The sequence below is a fragment of the Pan paniscus genome, chromosome 1, assembly GCF_029289425.2.
Source record: "Pan paniscus chromosome 1, NHGRI_mPanPan1-v2.0_pri, whole genome shotgun sequence".
Taxonomy (NCBI): Eukaryota; Metazoa; Chordata; class Mammalia; order Primates; family Hominidae; genus Pan; species Pan paniscus.
In genome coordinates, this window is record NC_073249.2 from 87,198,178 (window position 1) to 87,214,094 (window position 15,917).

Genomic DNA, 15,917 nt, shown 5'->3' on the forward strand with positions numbered 1-15,917 from the left:
ACAGAGCCCACAGGTAATGGAGAGGAGTGACTTAACACTTGCATCTTTGCGTGATTAGTGTACTCACAAAAGTTAGCACACCAGTTTAAAGATTTTTGAACTGTCAGCAAAAACTAATCTAAAGAGTATGGTTCTATAATGTAATATAATATAAGACTAGGAAGTTGGGAAACATGAACTCTAATCCTGGCTCTGTTAATGTGATAAAGAACCTTGAGCCTGAGTCTTATAAAGTACTAGAACTCTGGCCAGGTGCAGTGGCTCACGCCTGTAATCCCAGCACTTTGGGAGGCCAAAGCAGGCAGATCACCTGAGGTCAGAAGTTCAAGACCAGCCTGGGCAACACAGTGAAACCCTGTCTCTACTAAAAATACAAAAAGACCCAGAAAAATTAACCAGGTGTGGTGGTGCACGCCTGTGGTACCAGCTACTCCAGAGGCTGAGGCAGGAGAATTGCTGAGCCTGGAGGCAGAAGTTGCAGTGAGCCAAGATCACATCACTGCAATCCAGCCTAGGCAACAGAGCCAGACCCTGTCAAATAAATAAATAAATAAATAAACAAACAAAGTACTAGAACTCAGGATTCTCATTTCTGAGATCAAAGGGGTTGACCAGATGATCTCTGGGGTCCCTTCCAGGTTGAACACTCTCTGATTGCATAAAGTTTAAATTGGTTCTGAAGCTCGTAACAGTACAATTTTAAGTTTCTATTTTAGGAAAAAAGAGTGACACCGGCTGGGCACGGTGGCTCACGCCTGTAATCCCAGCACTTTGGGAGGCTGAGGCGGGTGGATCATGAGGTCAGGCGTTCGAGACCAGCCTGGCCAACATAGTGAAACCCCATCTGTACTAAAAATACAAAAAAATTATCTGGGCCTGGTGGTGGGTGCCTATAATCCCAGCTACTCGGGAGGCTGAGGCAGGAGAATTGCTTGAACCTGGGAGACGGAGGTTGCAGTGAGCCAAGATCATGCCACTGCACTCCAGCCCAGGCGACAGTGCGAGACTGCGTCTCAAAAAAAAAAAAAAAAAAAAAAGAGTGACACCAAGTGGAAGGCGTGTGCCTATAATCCCAGCTACTGGGGAGGGTGAGGCAGGAGAATCACTCGAACCCAGGAGGCAAAGGTTGCAGTGAGCCGAGATCCTGCCACTGCACTCCAGCCTAGATGACATAGTGAGTCTGTGGCTAAAAAAAAACAAAAAAACAAAAAAATACAGTTCAGATACTCACAGAGTATTGGAACAGATAGAAGTCTTAAATAACTGAACTAAACCAATGCTTATTTTCAGAGTCCAGAGGAGGCTTATTAGGTCTATCAGCTTAATCTCTCAAAACTTGTATCAGTAAATTTAAGATTTCAGCTTCCAATGAGACTTTGCATAAAATTTCTAGATTAACTTTGAGAGAAATAACTTCTTTGGCAGATCTTCTTTTTAAATACAGATATTTCAAAATAATTTGAAATCGAATTTGTTTTTGTCAGAAGCCTATATGGTTACTGCTTTCGGTAGAAAGGTCTTCCTTTTGCATCACAATTATAAAATTCTTCTAATTTTCTTCTAATACCTTTATGATTTCATTTTTAAATATTTAACTGTGTAATCCACCTAAAACTGATATTTGTATGAGCTTTGACAGAGAGATCTTACTTTATTGTTAGCCAGTTATTTCATTCATTTCCTCCACTGAGTCAAAAGGCCATATTTTATAAAATATGTTCTTCTTATACATACACAGATGTGTTTCTGACTGACCTACTCTATTTTCATTAATCTGTCATTCTATTCTGGTTCCAGTACCACACTCTTTTAATTTACAATTCCTTTTAATGCTTGATAGATGGTCTTCAGCCCCCTTTCCTCCCTTATCTTCATCCTTTCTCAACATTTTCCTGGCCACCTTTACATGTTTATTCTAAACTTTGCAATCATTCTGTCAAGTGTCCCCAAAATAGTCTCACTGAGATTTTGACTGGGCTTTTATTATACTGTTTTTGATGAGAATGGATACCTATACAGACTTCTAGTAATGTTTATATCAGCATTTTTAAGTCTTCCAAAGTGTTTTTAAAGGTTTGCATGTTTGCTGTCTATTTTATTTCTAGCTATAATATATATATTTTTTGCTACCATAAAGACATGCCATCACCTATACAACTAAAAACGTGTTGAAAAGTACAATGCCAAGAACAGACTCATTACATATCATTACAAACCTCCCTCCAACTTAGTATCAGTCTGTGTGTGGTCATTCAAGCAGTTATTCATCTCTTTAATTGTCCTTATGCCCAACTTGCATATTTCTATCTTATTCGAAAGAACATCATAAGATACCTTGTCACCTGACTTAGGAAGTCTAAATCTGTTATTTCTACCACATTTTCCTTACCTACTCCAATAACTTTGTCACAGGAAAAAAGTTGGATTAATCTGATTGAACACAATTTGATATTAATGAATCCAACCCAGGTCTAGTGATGACCACTTTCCCAAGTACTTACAAATCCTCCTCACATAGTTTAAACTCTTACCTGTGATAAGTATACAACATTACATCTAGAATCAAGTCTTGCCAATTTAAGAAAAAAAGTGGGTGTGGGACCGTTTAGTTACTTTAGAGAGATAAATGGTTCTAAAATATTCAAATCACCCTAATAAACTTGGTTTGACTTCTGGAACGCATATATGACAGAGCAAGACCATCAAAAGCCTCACCATAGTTGAGAAAGGCATTACCTTTGCTCCACAGTCTGCTCCTTTCTGAATGCAAAATCCAATGAATCGTGGGTCTGCCACTTTTACTAATATGTTGTCAACACAATAGACATGAATGCTCCAAATGCCTCTTTGCTCCATATCCTCCACAATATTCTGGGCTGCAAGTGCCCGATAAAGACCACCATTCCCATCTGGAAAACAAAATAGCCCATTAGTAGCATATCAAAATCCATCATAAAGGTAACACAAAGATTGTTTCCAAACTAGGGTTAAGATCCCTAAAAAACAAAATTCGCTTTACAAAGGCAAGAAAACTGAATATCCATAAGGAAGGAATCAGGCGTCAAAAAAATTGAACTATAGGATTTTGAAGGTTACTTAGCATTAACTATCCAGAGAATAACACTATCAATGTAAGATCAGGCAACCCCAAAAACCATATCTTTCTTTTTAACTCAGCCCCTTTTAGTAATATATTGTATGATATAAAATCCTTTATCAGGCAATGATTATTTCATAACATTTCAAGTTTCATTAACATTTGTATGATTCAAGTTAGCTCTGTATTTATAACCCCAACGCTGACAATTTCACCCATCTCAAAAATACGTAAGTATTTTGTATCAAATCATTTGTTAAAAAAACAGATTGATATGAAGGCCTAAGGTGATTTAAACGAGATATAAATAAAGCCTCTTCTTTCTCCATCTATTTATAATGCTGCTTTAATGTACTTTGTCCAATAACAACCTTAACCATAGCTTAAGTGATGAAAAATTAGACAACTTCACAAAATACAGCTAAGAATAGTAACTCTTCCATTAACCAAAAGAATTAAGATGAAATAAAAGCCTACATCTAGAGAGCACCACTGTTAATACTATTAATTTCTTTTCAGCCTTTCCTCCAAGTACAGATTCTCATAAATATAAAACTGTCAGTAGGTCTATTTTTATAGACTGAGGTTGTACTCAGGGTCACTGAATGTGGCTACACAGGCAATACACTGTCCAATTCTAGTGGGTCCCATTAATAAACCATGATTTGTATGCACTACCTGGAATTGTGCAAAGCAGTGGCCCTAATCATAGACTGTATGCAGTTTTTCATTTTGCATTCTCTTACTTAACTTGCTGAAATAATGTTTAGCATTTAATGCCACCAATTATTTTAATGCTATTTAAGAATTAATGCTATTTTTAAACGATAATTTAGCCTCTCATTTATTAAATAGCATATGGTTTCCAAGTTTTCACTATAATAAACAACGTAGCCATGAACATTGCAGTATACATAAAATATTTGCTATATGGCTGGGCGCGGTGGCTCACGGCTGTAATTCCAGCACTTTGGGAGGCCAAGGCAGGTACACCATTTGAGGTCAGGAGTTTGAGACCAGCCTAGCCAACATGGCGAAACCCCTTCTCTACAAAAAAATACAAAAACTTAGCTGGGCATGGTGGCGCGTGCCTGTAATCCCAGCTACTCAGGAGGCTGAGGCAGGAGAATCACTTGAACCCAGTAGGCAGAGGTTGCAGTGAGCCGAGATTGCGCCACTGCACTCCAGCCTGGGCAACAGAGTGAGACTCTGTCTCAAAAATTTTAAAAAATAAAAAATAAAATACTTGTTATAGAGAAAGAATACCCTGAATGCTCCTCAAATTGCTCCATAGAGCAGACACCCACAACAAGCATAAAAGTGTATCCATTACACCAACGGGCATTTTCATCTTTTTAAATCATTTCCAAGCTGCAAAAAACACATATATATTAATGTTTAAATATCCAAATCACCATGTTAAAAAGAAAATCAACATTTGATGATTTATGTTGTTATCCTTTCTAGTCACCATTAAATAAGGATGATTACAAACCTGGAGCCATAGAAACTTTGTTCTTCTCTTCCAAAATAATTTTCCCATCAAAACTCATGGCGGGGAGCATTCCTTGCTGAAAAAAGATTACATTCTCTTTTTTTAAACCAAAGTACTTGTGCTTGGTGAAGAACTCCTTTGTAGATTCCATTGTTCTGCCACTGGTCATTATATACCTTACAAGAGAAAATCAGATCTTCTAAGCAACCGTGCTAGGTGGACTAGGGCAAAATAAAGTTTCATCTATTTCCTAAGCTAAAGATATCTTTGAAAGCACTTGCTTATTATTTTGACTTCCTTCATATTTTTCCTGGGTAAGACACATTCATTAGCTGTTACCCAAGGAGAATTTCTTTCAGTAATTTCATCAACTCTTACGTATGAAATAAATCTACTTACAATATTAAACATACTAAACATACCTCCTTCAAGAGAACCTATAAAATGGCTTAAGTAAACATTTTGGAACTCTGTGAAAGTGTATTTTAAATTTGAAATGCCTATTCTGAATAAAACAGGAAGAAAAAGGTAACTGCAATACAGTTTAATGATCTCTTGGGGTTCTTTTTATTGAAATCTGAAATGCAGTCTGGGCTCTGTTAACCCTCCATTTAAAAATCATAAAAGTATAATTATACTTTCTGTTGTCACAAAAATCCAACCCATGCTAGTGTGGCAAAAAAGAAAAAAATTATTTCTAAAACTATAATTAGTGACTGTGGTAGCTTTTGCCCTTACTAGAATGTAAACTACATATAAGAAGGGATTTTTGCCTGTTTGGGTTACTGATTTATCCTCAACACCTATAAAAAGACACTCAATTAATATTTGTTAAATGAATAAACAAAATGGTATAATTTCATACCACAGGAGGTATCTGTCTGTTTAACAAATTATCCTGGATATTTTGAACTTTAGGTACAAAAGATTTGGATATATTTAGAAGATGACAGAAGAAGTGGCTAAACTTCTCTGCATAAGAACAGAAATTCTGAGTTGTGAAGAGATGGAAGAAAGAGAGAGAAGAAAATTCAATATGATAGTAGGAGGCCAGGGCTGTAAGTAGAATGTTGGCCACTTAGAACACAGATGTTCCTCCAAATTCCCCACAGGAATCAAGATGAACAAAACAGTTCACAGCAGGCCAGTACTCGTGGTGAGAAGAGCTAGAAGAGCTATGAAAATTACAAAAAGCAGTTTTTTAAAGGCATCAGAGAGCTTCAGAGGCCAAATAGATTGGAACTGTAAGTCCAGAGACAGAATCTTTCAAAAGGGAACTGAGGCTATACAGCTGCCTTGTCCTGAGGGCACCTGCTGACTTGGGGTACAGGCTAGTGGTGAATATGGCTTGGACCAAAGGCTGCTGCTCGGGGACAGAAACTAGTAGAGCTTTTGTTGATCACGTGGGACTGAAATAACAAGATAGGGACTTGGGGGACCTCAAACACACAGCTGATTTTCCCCTCAAAACATGCTAACTTCCAAAACTGCTCGGGGAAAGAGATTAAAGAGCTGAACCAAAAACTTATAAAAAGCAGAGCAGGATCTTCTGTAATCTCTTGGTCCTTAGGAAACTAACACTGGCTGGACACAGTGGCTCACACCTGTAATCTCAGCATTTTGGGAGGTCGAGGGGGGCAGCTCACTTGAGCTCAGGAATTTGAGACCAGAACCCTGTCTCTACAAAAAAAACAAAAAAAATAGCCGGGCGCGGTGGCTCATGCCTGTAATCTCAGCACTTTGAGATGCTGAGACGGGCAGATCACAAGGTCAGGAGTTCAAGACCAGCTTGACCAACATGGTGAAACTCCATCTCTACTAAAAATACAAAAATTAGCCAGGTGTGGTGGTGTGTGCCTGTAATGCCAGCTACTCAGGAGGCTGAGGCAGGAGAACCGCTTGAACCCGGGAGGCAGGGGTTGCAGTGGGCCGAAATTGCGCCACTGCACTCCAGCCTGGGGACAGAGCAAGACTCCCTCTCAAAAAGAAAAAAAAATTAGCCAGGCATGGTGGCAGGTGCCTGTATTCCCAGCTACTGGGGAGGCTGAGGTAGGAGGATGGCTTCAGACCAGAAGGCAAAGGTGACGGTCAGCTAAGGCTGCACTACTGCACTCCAGCCTGGGTGACTGAGACAGACCCTGTCTCAAAAAAAAAAAAAAAAAAAAAAGGGAAGGAACTAACACTGACCAAGGTGGAGCCCCTGAGAACCTGAGAATACAGCATACTAGTAAAGGCTGAGGACACAAGTATGGCCCATAGCACAGAAGTCAATGCAGCTTTCACCTGGTGTGTATGCGGAAGAGGCGCATGGGTGTGGGAGAGCTAAATAACCTGGTACCTGAAAATATGAGTTTCTAGATGCAGAGAGCTCACTGAGTACTTTAAGGTACTCAGTCAGGAATGTAAAAGTTGGCGGTGAGTATATATTGCTTATTAAGTCAATAGTGGCCATCTATCAAGCAATAATATATAGCACTTTTAAAATATATAGTAAATTATACCTCCCAAGAAAATCAACAGTAACAAGAAATATGTCTGTGAGTGCATAAAGTATATATGCATTTTGAATATTACAAAACAATATATGTTCAGACACACTCCAATGAGACGTATCTTACCATGGAATAATGCATTTGTTGCCACAATATTTTTCAGCAACCTGCTGTAGCTTCAGGATACGCTCTGCTTGAATCTGAAAAAGTGTCTTACGGGATGGCAAACCAACATCATACATCCCCTTAGGATATGCAACGCCGAGTCTTGTCCCCTGCCCACCAGCTAGAAGAAGAACTGCTACTTTATTCTGAGAAATCTGGAAAAGTCCTAGAAAAGAAGACACTTGTATCACAAAACCTCTACAATTCAACACTTTAGTATTAAACATACATAGGTAGCAGCAAAGACTCATCAAAAAGGAAGTAAGGCTATACAGCTGCCTTGTCCTGAGGCCATTTGCTGATTTGGGGTACAGGCTAGTGGTGGAGAATCTGGCTTGGACCAAAGCCTGCTTGCTGCTTTTATTGATCACACGGGACTGAAATAACAAGATAGGGGCTTATCAATGTAAGGCACAGAGAACACAGAATCCACATAGAATCGTGGATGACTACCTTGCTAATAAAAACATTTCTATTATTAAAACAATTAAATTTATATAACCCAACCGAACACCAAACAATGAACGATGATGCATTTTAATGAACTAAATATTTTTTGCTGATAATGTCAGGAGGTAAGAACCAAGAGATATAATAAATGTTTCGCAAAAATTTGATGACTAATTGATGTGGCAAGTCAAAAAAAAGACAGAATAAAGAAAATACCAAAGTTTCAGGATGAATGATGACACTATCAAATTACCTCCAGCCTATAATAAATAATCAATGAGCATGCAAATATAGCAGGTAAGCTACATAAAGAAAATAAATCTTCAGTTAGGAAAGTAGTAAAGTATAATGGGTGAGAACTCAGGCTCTGAAGTTAGGATTTCTGGTTTGAAACCCAACTCAAAAGAATGCGCTTGGGGTATCACCTGCAAAGGGCATCAGAAGTCTTTGTATGGTGATGGAAATGTGCTTATGTTGATTGGGATGGTAGTTACATGAGTATACATTTGTTAAAACATAAAATTGGCTGGACAGTGGCTCACTCCAGCACTTTGGGAGGCCACGGCAGGTGGATCACCTGAGGTCAGGAGTTTGAGAGCAGTCTGGCCAACATAGCGAAACCTGTCTCTACTAAAAATACAAAAATTAGCCAGGCATGGTGGCACACACCTGTAGGCTGAAACAGGAGAATTGCTTGAACCCAGAAGGCGGAGGTTGCAGTGAGCCGAGATCGCGCCACTGCACTCCAGCCTGGGTGACAGAGCGAGACTCAAAAAAAAAAACAAAATACAAAAACATAAAACTACAAGACAGGCAGATCACATGAAGCCAGGAGTTCCAGACCAGACCAGGCTGGCCAACATGGCGAAACCCCATCTCTACTAAAAATACAAAAATTAGCCAGGCATGGTGGTGCATGCCTGTAATCCCAGCTACTCAGGAGGCTGAGGCATGAGAATTGCTTGAACCTAGGAGGCAGAGGTTGCAGTGAGCTAAGACTGCACCACTGCACTCCAGCCTGGGTGACAGTAAAACTCTTTCTCAAAAGCAAAACAAAATCAAAAGGTACAACTAATGCATTTTATTATATGTAAATATATATTAATTTATTAAAACGCCTTTTGTAGGCTGGGCACAGTGGCTCACGCCTGTAATCCCAGCACTTTGGAAGGCCAAGGCGGGAGGATTACCTGAGGTCAGGAGTTCAAGACCAGCCTGACCAACATGGCGAAACCCCATCTCTACTAAAAATACAAAAATTAGCCAGGCACAGTGGCAAGCACCTGTAATCCCAGCTACTCAGGAGGCTGAGGCAGGAGAATCATTTGAACCCGGGAGGCAGAGGTTGCAGTGAGCCGAGATCGTGCCACTGCACTCTAACCTGGGCAACACAGCGGGACTCTGTCTCAAAAATAAATAAATAAATAAAATGCCTTTTTAAAAAATGGGCCATCTATACCAGCTAAGAAGAATGTAAGACTCAGACTATCTTCATTACTGATTTATTTCTTTGGTCTGGAAGCCCGTCAATTTTTGCCAGTTGAATATTCAGCAATAAGTAGTCATCAAGCATAATGTTTGAATAAAAATGTTATTCTTCAAACCAAAATAAATTCAAGATGATTTGAGATCCAAATGCAAATAAATGTAACTATAAAAGCTACAAAAGAGCTCTCAGTCTGAATTAAAAAAAAAAAATCTTGCCATAATCCATTCCTAAGACCCATCTTATTATTCAAAAGTGGACAGTCTCAGTACCATAAGGCAGAGTAGCTTGTGAGAAGAGGCTATGTGGAAATTGGGTCTCTGGCAAGCTAGAAAAACTATAAAATTAAAGCCATGGTAAACAGTTTCATTCTTGTTTTCTGAGTTTCACACTTTCATTAGAATTCTTAGAAATTCTGTGAACAAACCTGGCCACTGGCCACAATTATAGGCTAAGCCAGACGACGCAGCAGTGATGGCAAGTATCAATTATTATTTTAAAATCCTTAGGTAATGTGGGTTTATTTCATTTACCAACTTTGTGCTTTGTTTTTGACATATTGGGTTTTCTTAAAGCTAATACACTAGTAGGTCAACAACATAAAGAAAAATAAACCCCGCCAGGTGCAGTGGCTCACACCTGTAATCTCAACACTTTGGAAGGCCAAGGTGGGTAAATCACCTGAGGTCAGGAGTTCAAGACCAGCCTGGCCAACATGGTGAAACCCCGTCTCTACTAAAAATACAAAAATTAGCTGGGTGTGGTGGTGCATGCCTGTAATCCCAGCTGCTCAGGAGGCTGAGGCAGATGAATTGCTTGAACCCAGGAGGCGGAGGCTGCAGTGAGCTGAGATCGTGCCACTGCACTCCAGCTTGGGCAACAGAGTGAGACTCCGTCTCAAAAAAAAAAAAAAAAAAAAGAAAAAAATAACCCCATTATAAATTTAGAGCCAGTTCTGACTCTATTTTTCCTTTATTAGTAAGTATAGTCCAAGAACATTATTCAGCAATCATTCCAGCTATTTCTTTTTTTTTTATTATATCAAATAAACTATGGTTTCTAGAAAATAAATTTAATTCTGCTGTCACCTACAAAGCATTGTTTTAAAATACGAGTCCACAATCTCTTACCTAAACCCATGGGTCAGATTTGTTTCAGAACGCAGAACTCTTCAAAATTTATAAAAGGACTATAGTACATATATAAAATGCTATATTATAATTATATATGTCCCCAGCAGATATGAAACAGCACCCTATAATCACATTAAGTGGGATAAATAAAGTTGACAAATAGTCTCATGTCTATTCAGGTCAGGTTTTGTACCATTTTCGAAATGCAGATAAAGAACTCCTGTCTGGACACTTGCATACCATCAAAGGTGTTATAATAAAAAATATTTCTGAACATCTTCAAAAGAAGTGCCAAATACCTACATTTTGGACACAGAGATCTCTGTTCTTTTTATACAGTACATTTTCTTCATATGGCACATGTGTTTTAAGTTGTTTTACTCTTAACATGGTGCCAACCTTCTTCCTGACTTCTTACTTTCACTCTCAGTCCCAGGAAAGTTATTTCCCTCAGCTAACTGACCTGAAAAAGGTAAAAGCTACACTCCCAGAGCCAGCTCCATGTCTCAGCTCCTGCTCACCTGATGGCATTCAACATCAATTCAGTGCTTTCTATAGGTCTAACCAGGTATCAAAATAGCCCTGTATAAACTTTTCTCTTCCTTAGATGGGTTCCCTAAATTACTGCTTCATTCCTACTCTCCAGTTGCTTCACATTTAAAGTTTTGCTAACCAGCAGCTCACAGTGGCCTCATTCTTTATTCAGATAAATGGCATGCGCTTGTTTCCTAAACTCCTGTTCGCTCTTTAGTGCTTCTTTCCATCTCCGAACCTGATAACCAGTCCAGTCACCAATTAACAGTGGCACTGAGATGATGCCAATCAGATGTACACTACCAGGTAGATATCCACTTACTCATCTCTATTTAACCACAACTATTATAATGAATTATAACACAATCCACATATATTTGCAATAAAAAGGCTTTTCATTAACTTCTTCCTGTTTACACATCTCACTTATGAGCAAACAGTGAAAAACAAGAGAAAAGGCAGCAGTTCCTGGAGAATCAAGGCCAGCTGTAATTCACAAATGAAATGCAGCTACAGCTATTGTTCACAGTATCAAATTGTGTGCACACTGGCTGAAGTACTCAGTACTCATCTACTTCAGCTGTTACTACGATAAAGTTGCAATGTTTACCAAAAGTATGTAACACATAAATTAGTATCTGTCTTATGATGACAGATAAAATGCTGTTTTGAATTAAGTGGCCCAATAAAATTCAATAAGCTTTTTGGGACTGCTTTTGTCATAACATAAATTTTATATGGGCAGCACAGCACCCACCTGAAAAATGTTAACTAAATATAAATGTATTTAAACCCATGTGACAATTAGGAAATTATAAATTTCTATCCTAAAGCTACCTCTGCAGAAATACTGAAAAACACTGAAAAGTTCAACACTGTATCACCCTTTCTATCTCTCCATGATAAGACATAAGGGTTAATAATTTTCCTACACAAGGGAACTCAACACAGGCAAAACTGAAATTGAAATTTTAAAAAGCAGCCAGGTGCAGTGGCTCACACCTGTAATCCCAGCACTTGGGAGGCCAAGGCAGGCAAATCACTTGAGGTCAGGAGTTCAAGACCAGCCGGGCCAACATGTTGAAACCCCCGTCTCTACTAAAAATACAAAAATTGGCTGGGTGTGGTGGCAGGCACCTATAATCCCAGCTACTGGGGAGGCTGAGACAGGAGAATGGCTTGAACCCGGGAGGCAGAGGTTGCAGTGAGCCGAGATCATGCCATTGCACTCCAGCCTGGGCAACGGAGTGAGACTCTGTCTCAAAAACAAACAAACAAACAAAAAAATCAGAAGTTGGAAAAAAAAAGAAAGCCAGACTGACACATTTCTAGGGCTGGAGTATCTCTCTCCTTGGAGAGTCATGCATTGTGGGCCCAAGAGAATCTAAGCACTTTTTCTGATAACATTCACAAGAAACAGAGAGAAAAGTTTACAGTGGCCTGTCAGAGGTCAAATGCTTCCTGGATAACTTCCTACTTAGACTAGTTCCTCCTATACACTTTAACAAGGAAGATAGCACAGGTCCTTTTGAAGTAAAGCACTGTCAGAACTTTCATTTAAATTATCAGAACTCCAGGACGAGTGGAGTTGGGTAAACAGGCTACTCAACTGGTAGGAATAAAGGAAAGCTATCCAAGAAAGTTAGAGAGAATAATTTAAGTCTTTAATTTTTAATCACGTTATAGCTGAAACTACAATATTTCCCCAAAATAGTAAGCACAAAAAGCAGACTAATCAGGAAAATCTCTATCTGAACCAGTTTTTGATAGCAGAGATTACATTAGATGAATTTCATTAGGTATAATAATGGCATGTGATTAGTAAGAAAACGCCCATATACTTAGACATAGATACCAAACTATATGAGGATAAAAATAACATGATGTTTGGGATTTGCCTTAAAATACTGCAGCAAAGGGGGGAAAAAAAGAGGGAGAGAGAAAGCAAAAGGAGCAAAACTTTCATAATTTTTAATCAAGGGGGCTTATGTGGGGGTTCACTATACTAAATTTGCCACTAAATATTTGTTTCAAAATATCCTTGACATTTTTCATGATAAATTCTTGTGCAGGCTACAAAACTATACACAATCCCAATATATGCATATGTGTGTGTGTGAAAGAAAAGACTGTAAAATATTACTAGTGAGTATCTCTGTATGGTGGAATCACAGAGATTAGTATTTTTTCCCTTGTAATTTTTAGTATTTTCCAGTTTCTCTAAAATAAGTATGTTTTTTTTTTTTTTGAGACGGAGTCTCGCTCTGTCGACCAGGCTGGAGTACAGTGGCGCGATCTTGGCTCACTGCAAGCTCCGCCTCCTGGGTTTACACCATCCTCCTGCCTCAGCCTCCCGAGTAGCTGGGACTACAAGCACCTGCCACCACACCCGGCTAATTTTTTGTATTTTTAGTACAGACGGGGTTTCACCGTGTTAGCCAGGATGGTCTCGATCTCCTGACCTCATGATCCTCCTGCCTTGGCCTCCCAAAGTGCTGGGATTACAGGCATGAGCCACCATGCCCAGCTGTATTACTTTTAAAATAAAACAAATCTATTAAAAACACCAATACCCTAGATTTCAAAAAATGTAGAGGAGATAATGTTAAGAATGCATTTCTTCTAAATAATCCACTTACTTTACTATAGTGCTATATGGTAGAGAAGCACCATTATGATTAATAGGAAAATGTCTCATAGGCAAAAAAGGCTAAGACTGAATACTAATTAGATATTATAATATAAAATTGGTAGATCTGTGTTCAAATAAGCATGCATTTGTTTTAATAAAGAATGGGAATTTTTATCAAGCAAACAGGTTTTCCCAGTGTATCTTTACTAACACAGCATTCTCAAAGCTTATAATTACTTCTCTTTCAAGATCTCAGCTTTGTAAAATAAAGATTTTCTAGTTGCTCCTTTACATTCCATTTTCTACAACTGTCCAGAAAACTTCAAGAAATAAAGCAAGATCTCTCTTCAACAAGGAGTACAGTGGTCACTTATATTCGACCTTCAGAAATAAATAATTTTCCACTCTAGTTGTAAAAATGTCCATTATCATCTGAATAACCACCAGATACTTTGCAATTACTGGACAATGCTTTCATTCCCCCATTCTGAGGAGGTGGGGGTGTGGGGAAGTAAAAACTGTCCCTGATACAATTACCAGGATCTTCCTACTACCTGAAATACAATGCCATGATCTTCACAATGGCTTCTCTTCCCTTTGATAACTTACTGCAGAAACTTCATTTTGTTATGAATTTGCAGACACACGGTAGTTTCTGGCTAAGTGAAAAGGATATAATGTCAACATAAAGTCTCCTTCTCCACCCTTACTGTTTAAGCTACAGATAAATATCTTTCCTTTGACACTAAGCCAAAAGGAAGTTTGCACCGTGTTATGCTATACTTGGTTCTAATAGTTCCGGATTTTAGTTTACATGAAAAGTCATAAATGTAGACTAGCTCCACATAGTCCAACAAAAAGGCCATAAAGAAGACTCAAATTATAGGATACCTTAATTGTGGCTTATGTTCCCCATTACACAAGGTCAAAGTTTTGACTTTCCATAAGAGTTACTACTAAGACTTCATCCCCTTAAAATCCCCAGGAAAAATATAGGCAACTGGGATACTAGAGGGTAAAGAAAGGCCTGTGTGGCTTTTGGTTTGGAATAGTAGCCTTTTTGAAACCCAGGGAAGAAGGGAAGGATTGGTGAATCCAAAGTAATAGAAGTCATGGTATCACTGAAACTCTTCATTCACAAGGACATACCTAGGCATCATTCTCTCACATCTTAGTGGCAGAGCCCTATCCTAAGCAAAAAGCTAGGTTAGCTACTACCAAGCATTTTACATCTGAAAAGCACCTCCTTGAAGAAGATCCAATTATTTTCAAACTGTTTTTAAACTTCTAAACTCTTTTAAATAAAACCTCATGTAAAGATCAAACACACAGAACAGAAAAAGGCAGAACTACTCATAGTAGAGGATAAAGGGGTTGGAGACCTACCAGTTTAGTATCTGCTCCCTCCCTCCCTATAAGAGGCAGCTTCCCCAACAGTGAAAACCCTTGGGTTCTTTGGAACACCCTTTGAAAATCAGTAAATTTGTCAGCCTGGAGAAAGACAGAGAGAGGTATACAGCAGGTTGATAATGCCAGTAATCTTTCTTTTTACAGGGGGTAAGGGGATGCCAAAGAGTGGAAAACAAAATAAAAATAGCCATGTTGTAAATATAGACTATAAGATTGTATGTATAGTATTACTACACATCTATGAAATCAAATATATATACAATCTGCCCGGGCACAGTGGCTCATACCTGTAATCGCAGTACTTGGAGAAGCCCAGGTGGGCGGATCACTTGAGGTCAGGAGTTCGAGACCAGTCTGGCCAACATGGTGAAACCCCATCTCTACTAAAAATACCAAAAACTTAGCCGGGCATGGTGGTACGCACCTGTAATCCCAGCTACTCGGGAAGCTGAGGCAGGAGTATTGCTTAAGCCTAAGAGGCGAAGTTGTAGTGAGTGAGGATCACACCACTGCACTCCAGCCTGGGCAACAAAGCGAGGCTGTCTCAAAAAAAACCACAAAGAAACAAAAAAATATGTACACAATCAAGTACTGGGTGGTAATGTGAGCAAATAAAAATATAGCTTTGATGAGATTATGGGCAATCTGTTATTTCAATATTATTTTTGCAATAAAATAATGTCTTTTAAAAAGCTAAGGAAAGTATTTGCCCAAGTTCTCATTCACAGTTGAGAAAATGAGGCCCAGATTTGACAAGGATCACGTACCAACACTGAGGGAATCAGCTACGATATTTAGTCAACATTTTACTTACAGAGGAGTAATAGATTATAAAAAACACAGCTTTCAACTCCACCAAAAGCTACAGTTGAGCTATTTTGCCATTCTCAAAAGCACAAATTAGTATTAGGTTAAGGGGACAGATTTTTTTACATGCTTTAGAATGAAAAGCATTGGGGCAATTCAACAAACACTTATTGATCAACTTATAACTATAAAACTCTTGTTCTAAATGCTACGTAA

General features: G+C 38.7%; 1 protein-coding gene across 15 annotated transcripts in view; it reads right to left on the reverse strand.

Moving 5' to 3' along the window:
• The window catches only part of UAP1 (UDP-N-acetylglucosamine pyrophosphorylase 1), a 37,383-nt gene that overhangs the window by 15,696 nt on the left and 5,770 nt on the right, over window positions 1-15,917 (reverse strand). For all 15 annotated transcript variants that reach the window (XM_034939313.3, XM_034939294.3, XM_034939300.3 and 12 more), the window contains 3 exons: window positions 7,211-7,415; window positions 4,593-4,768; window positions 2,737-2,909 (listed from right to left, as the gene is read on the reverse strand). In XM_034939313.3, the coding sequence (XP_034795204.1) occupies window positions 2,737-2,909; window positions 4,593-4,768; window positions 7,211-7,415 (554 nt within the window). The remainder of the gene's footprint in view (window positions 1-2,736; window positions 2,910-4,592; window positions 4,769-7,210; window positions 7,416-15,917) is intronic.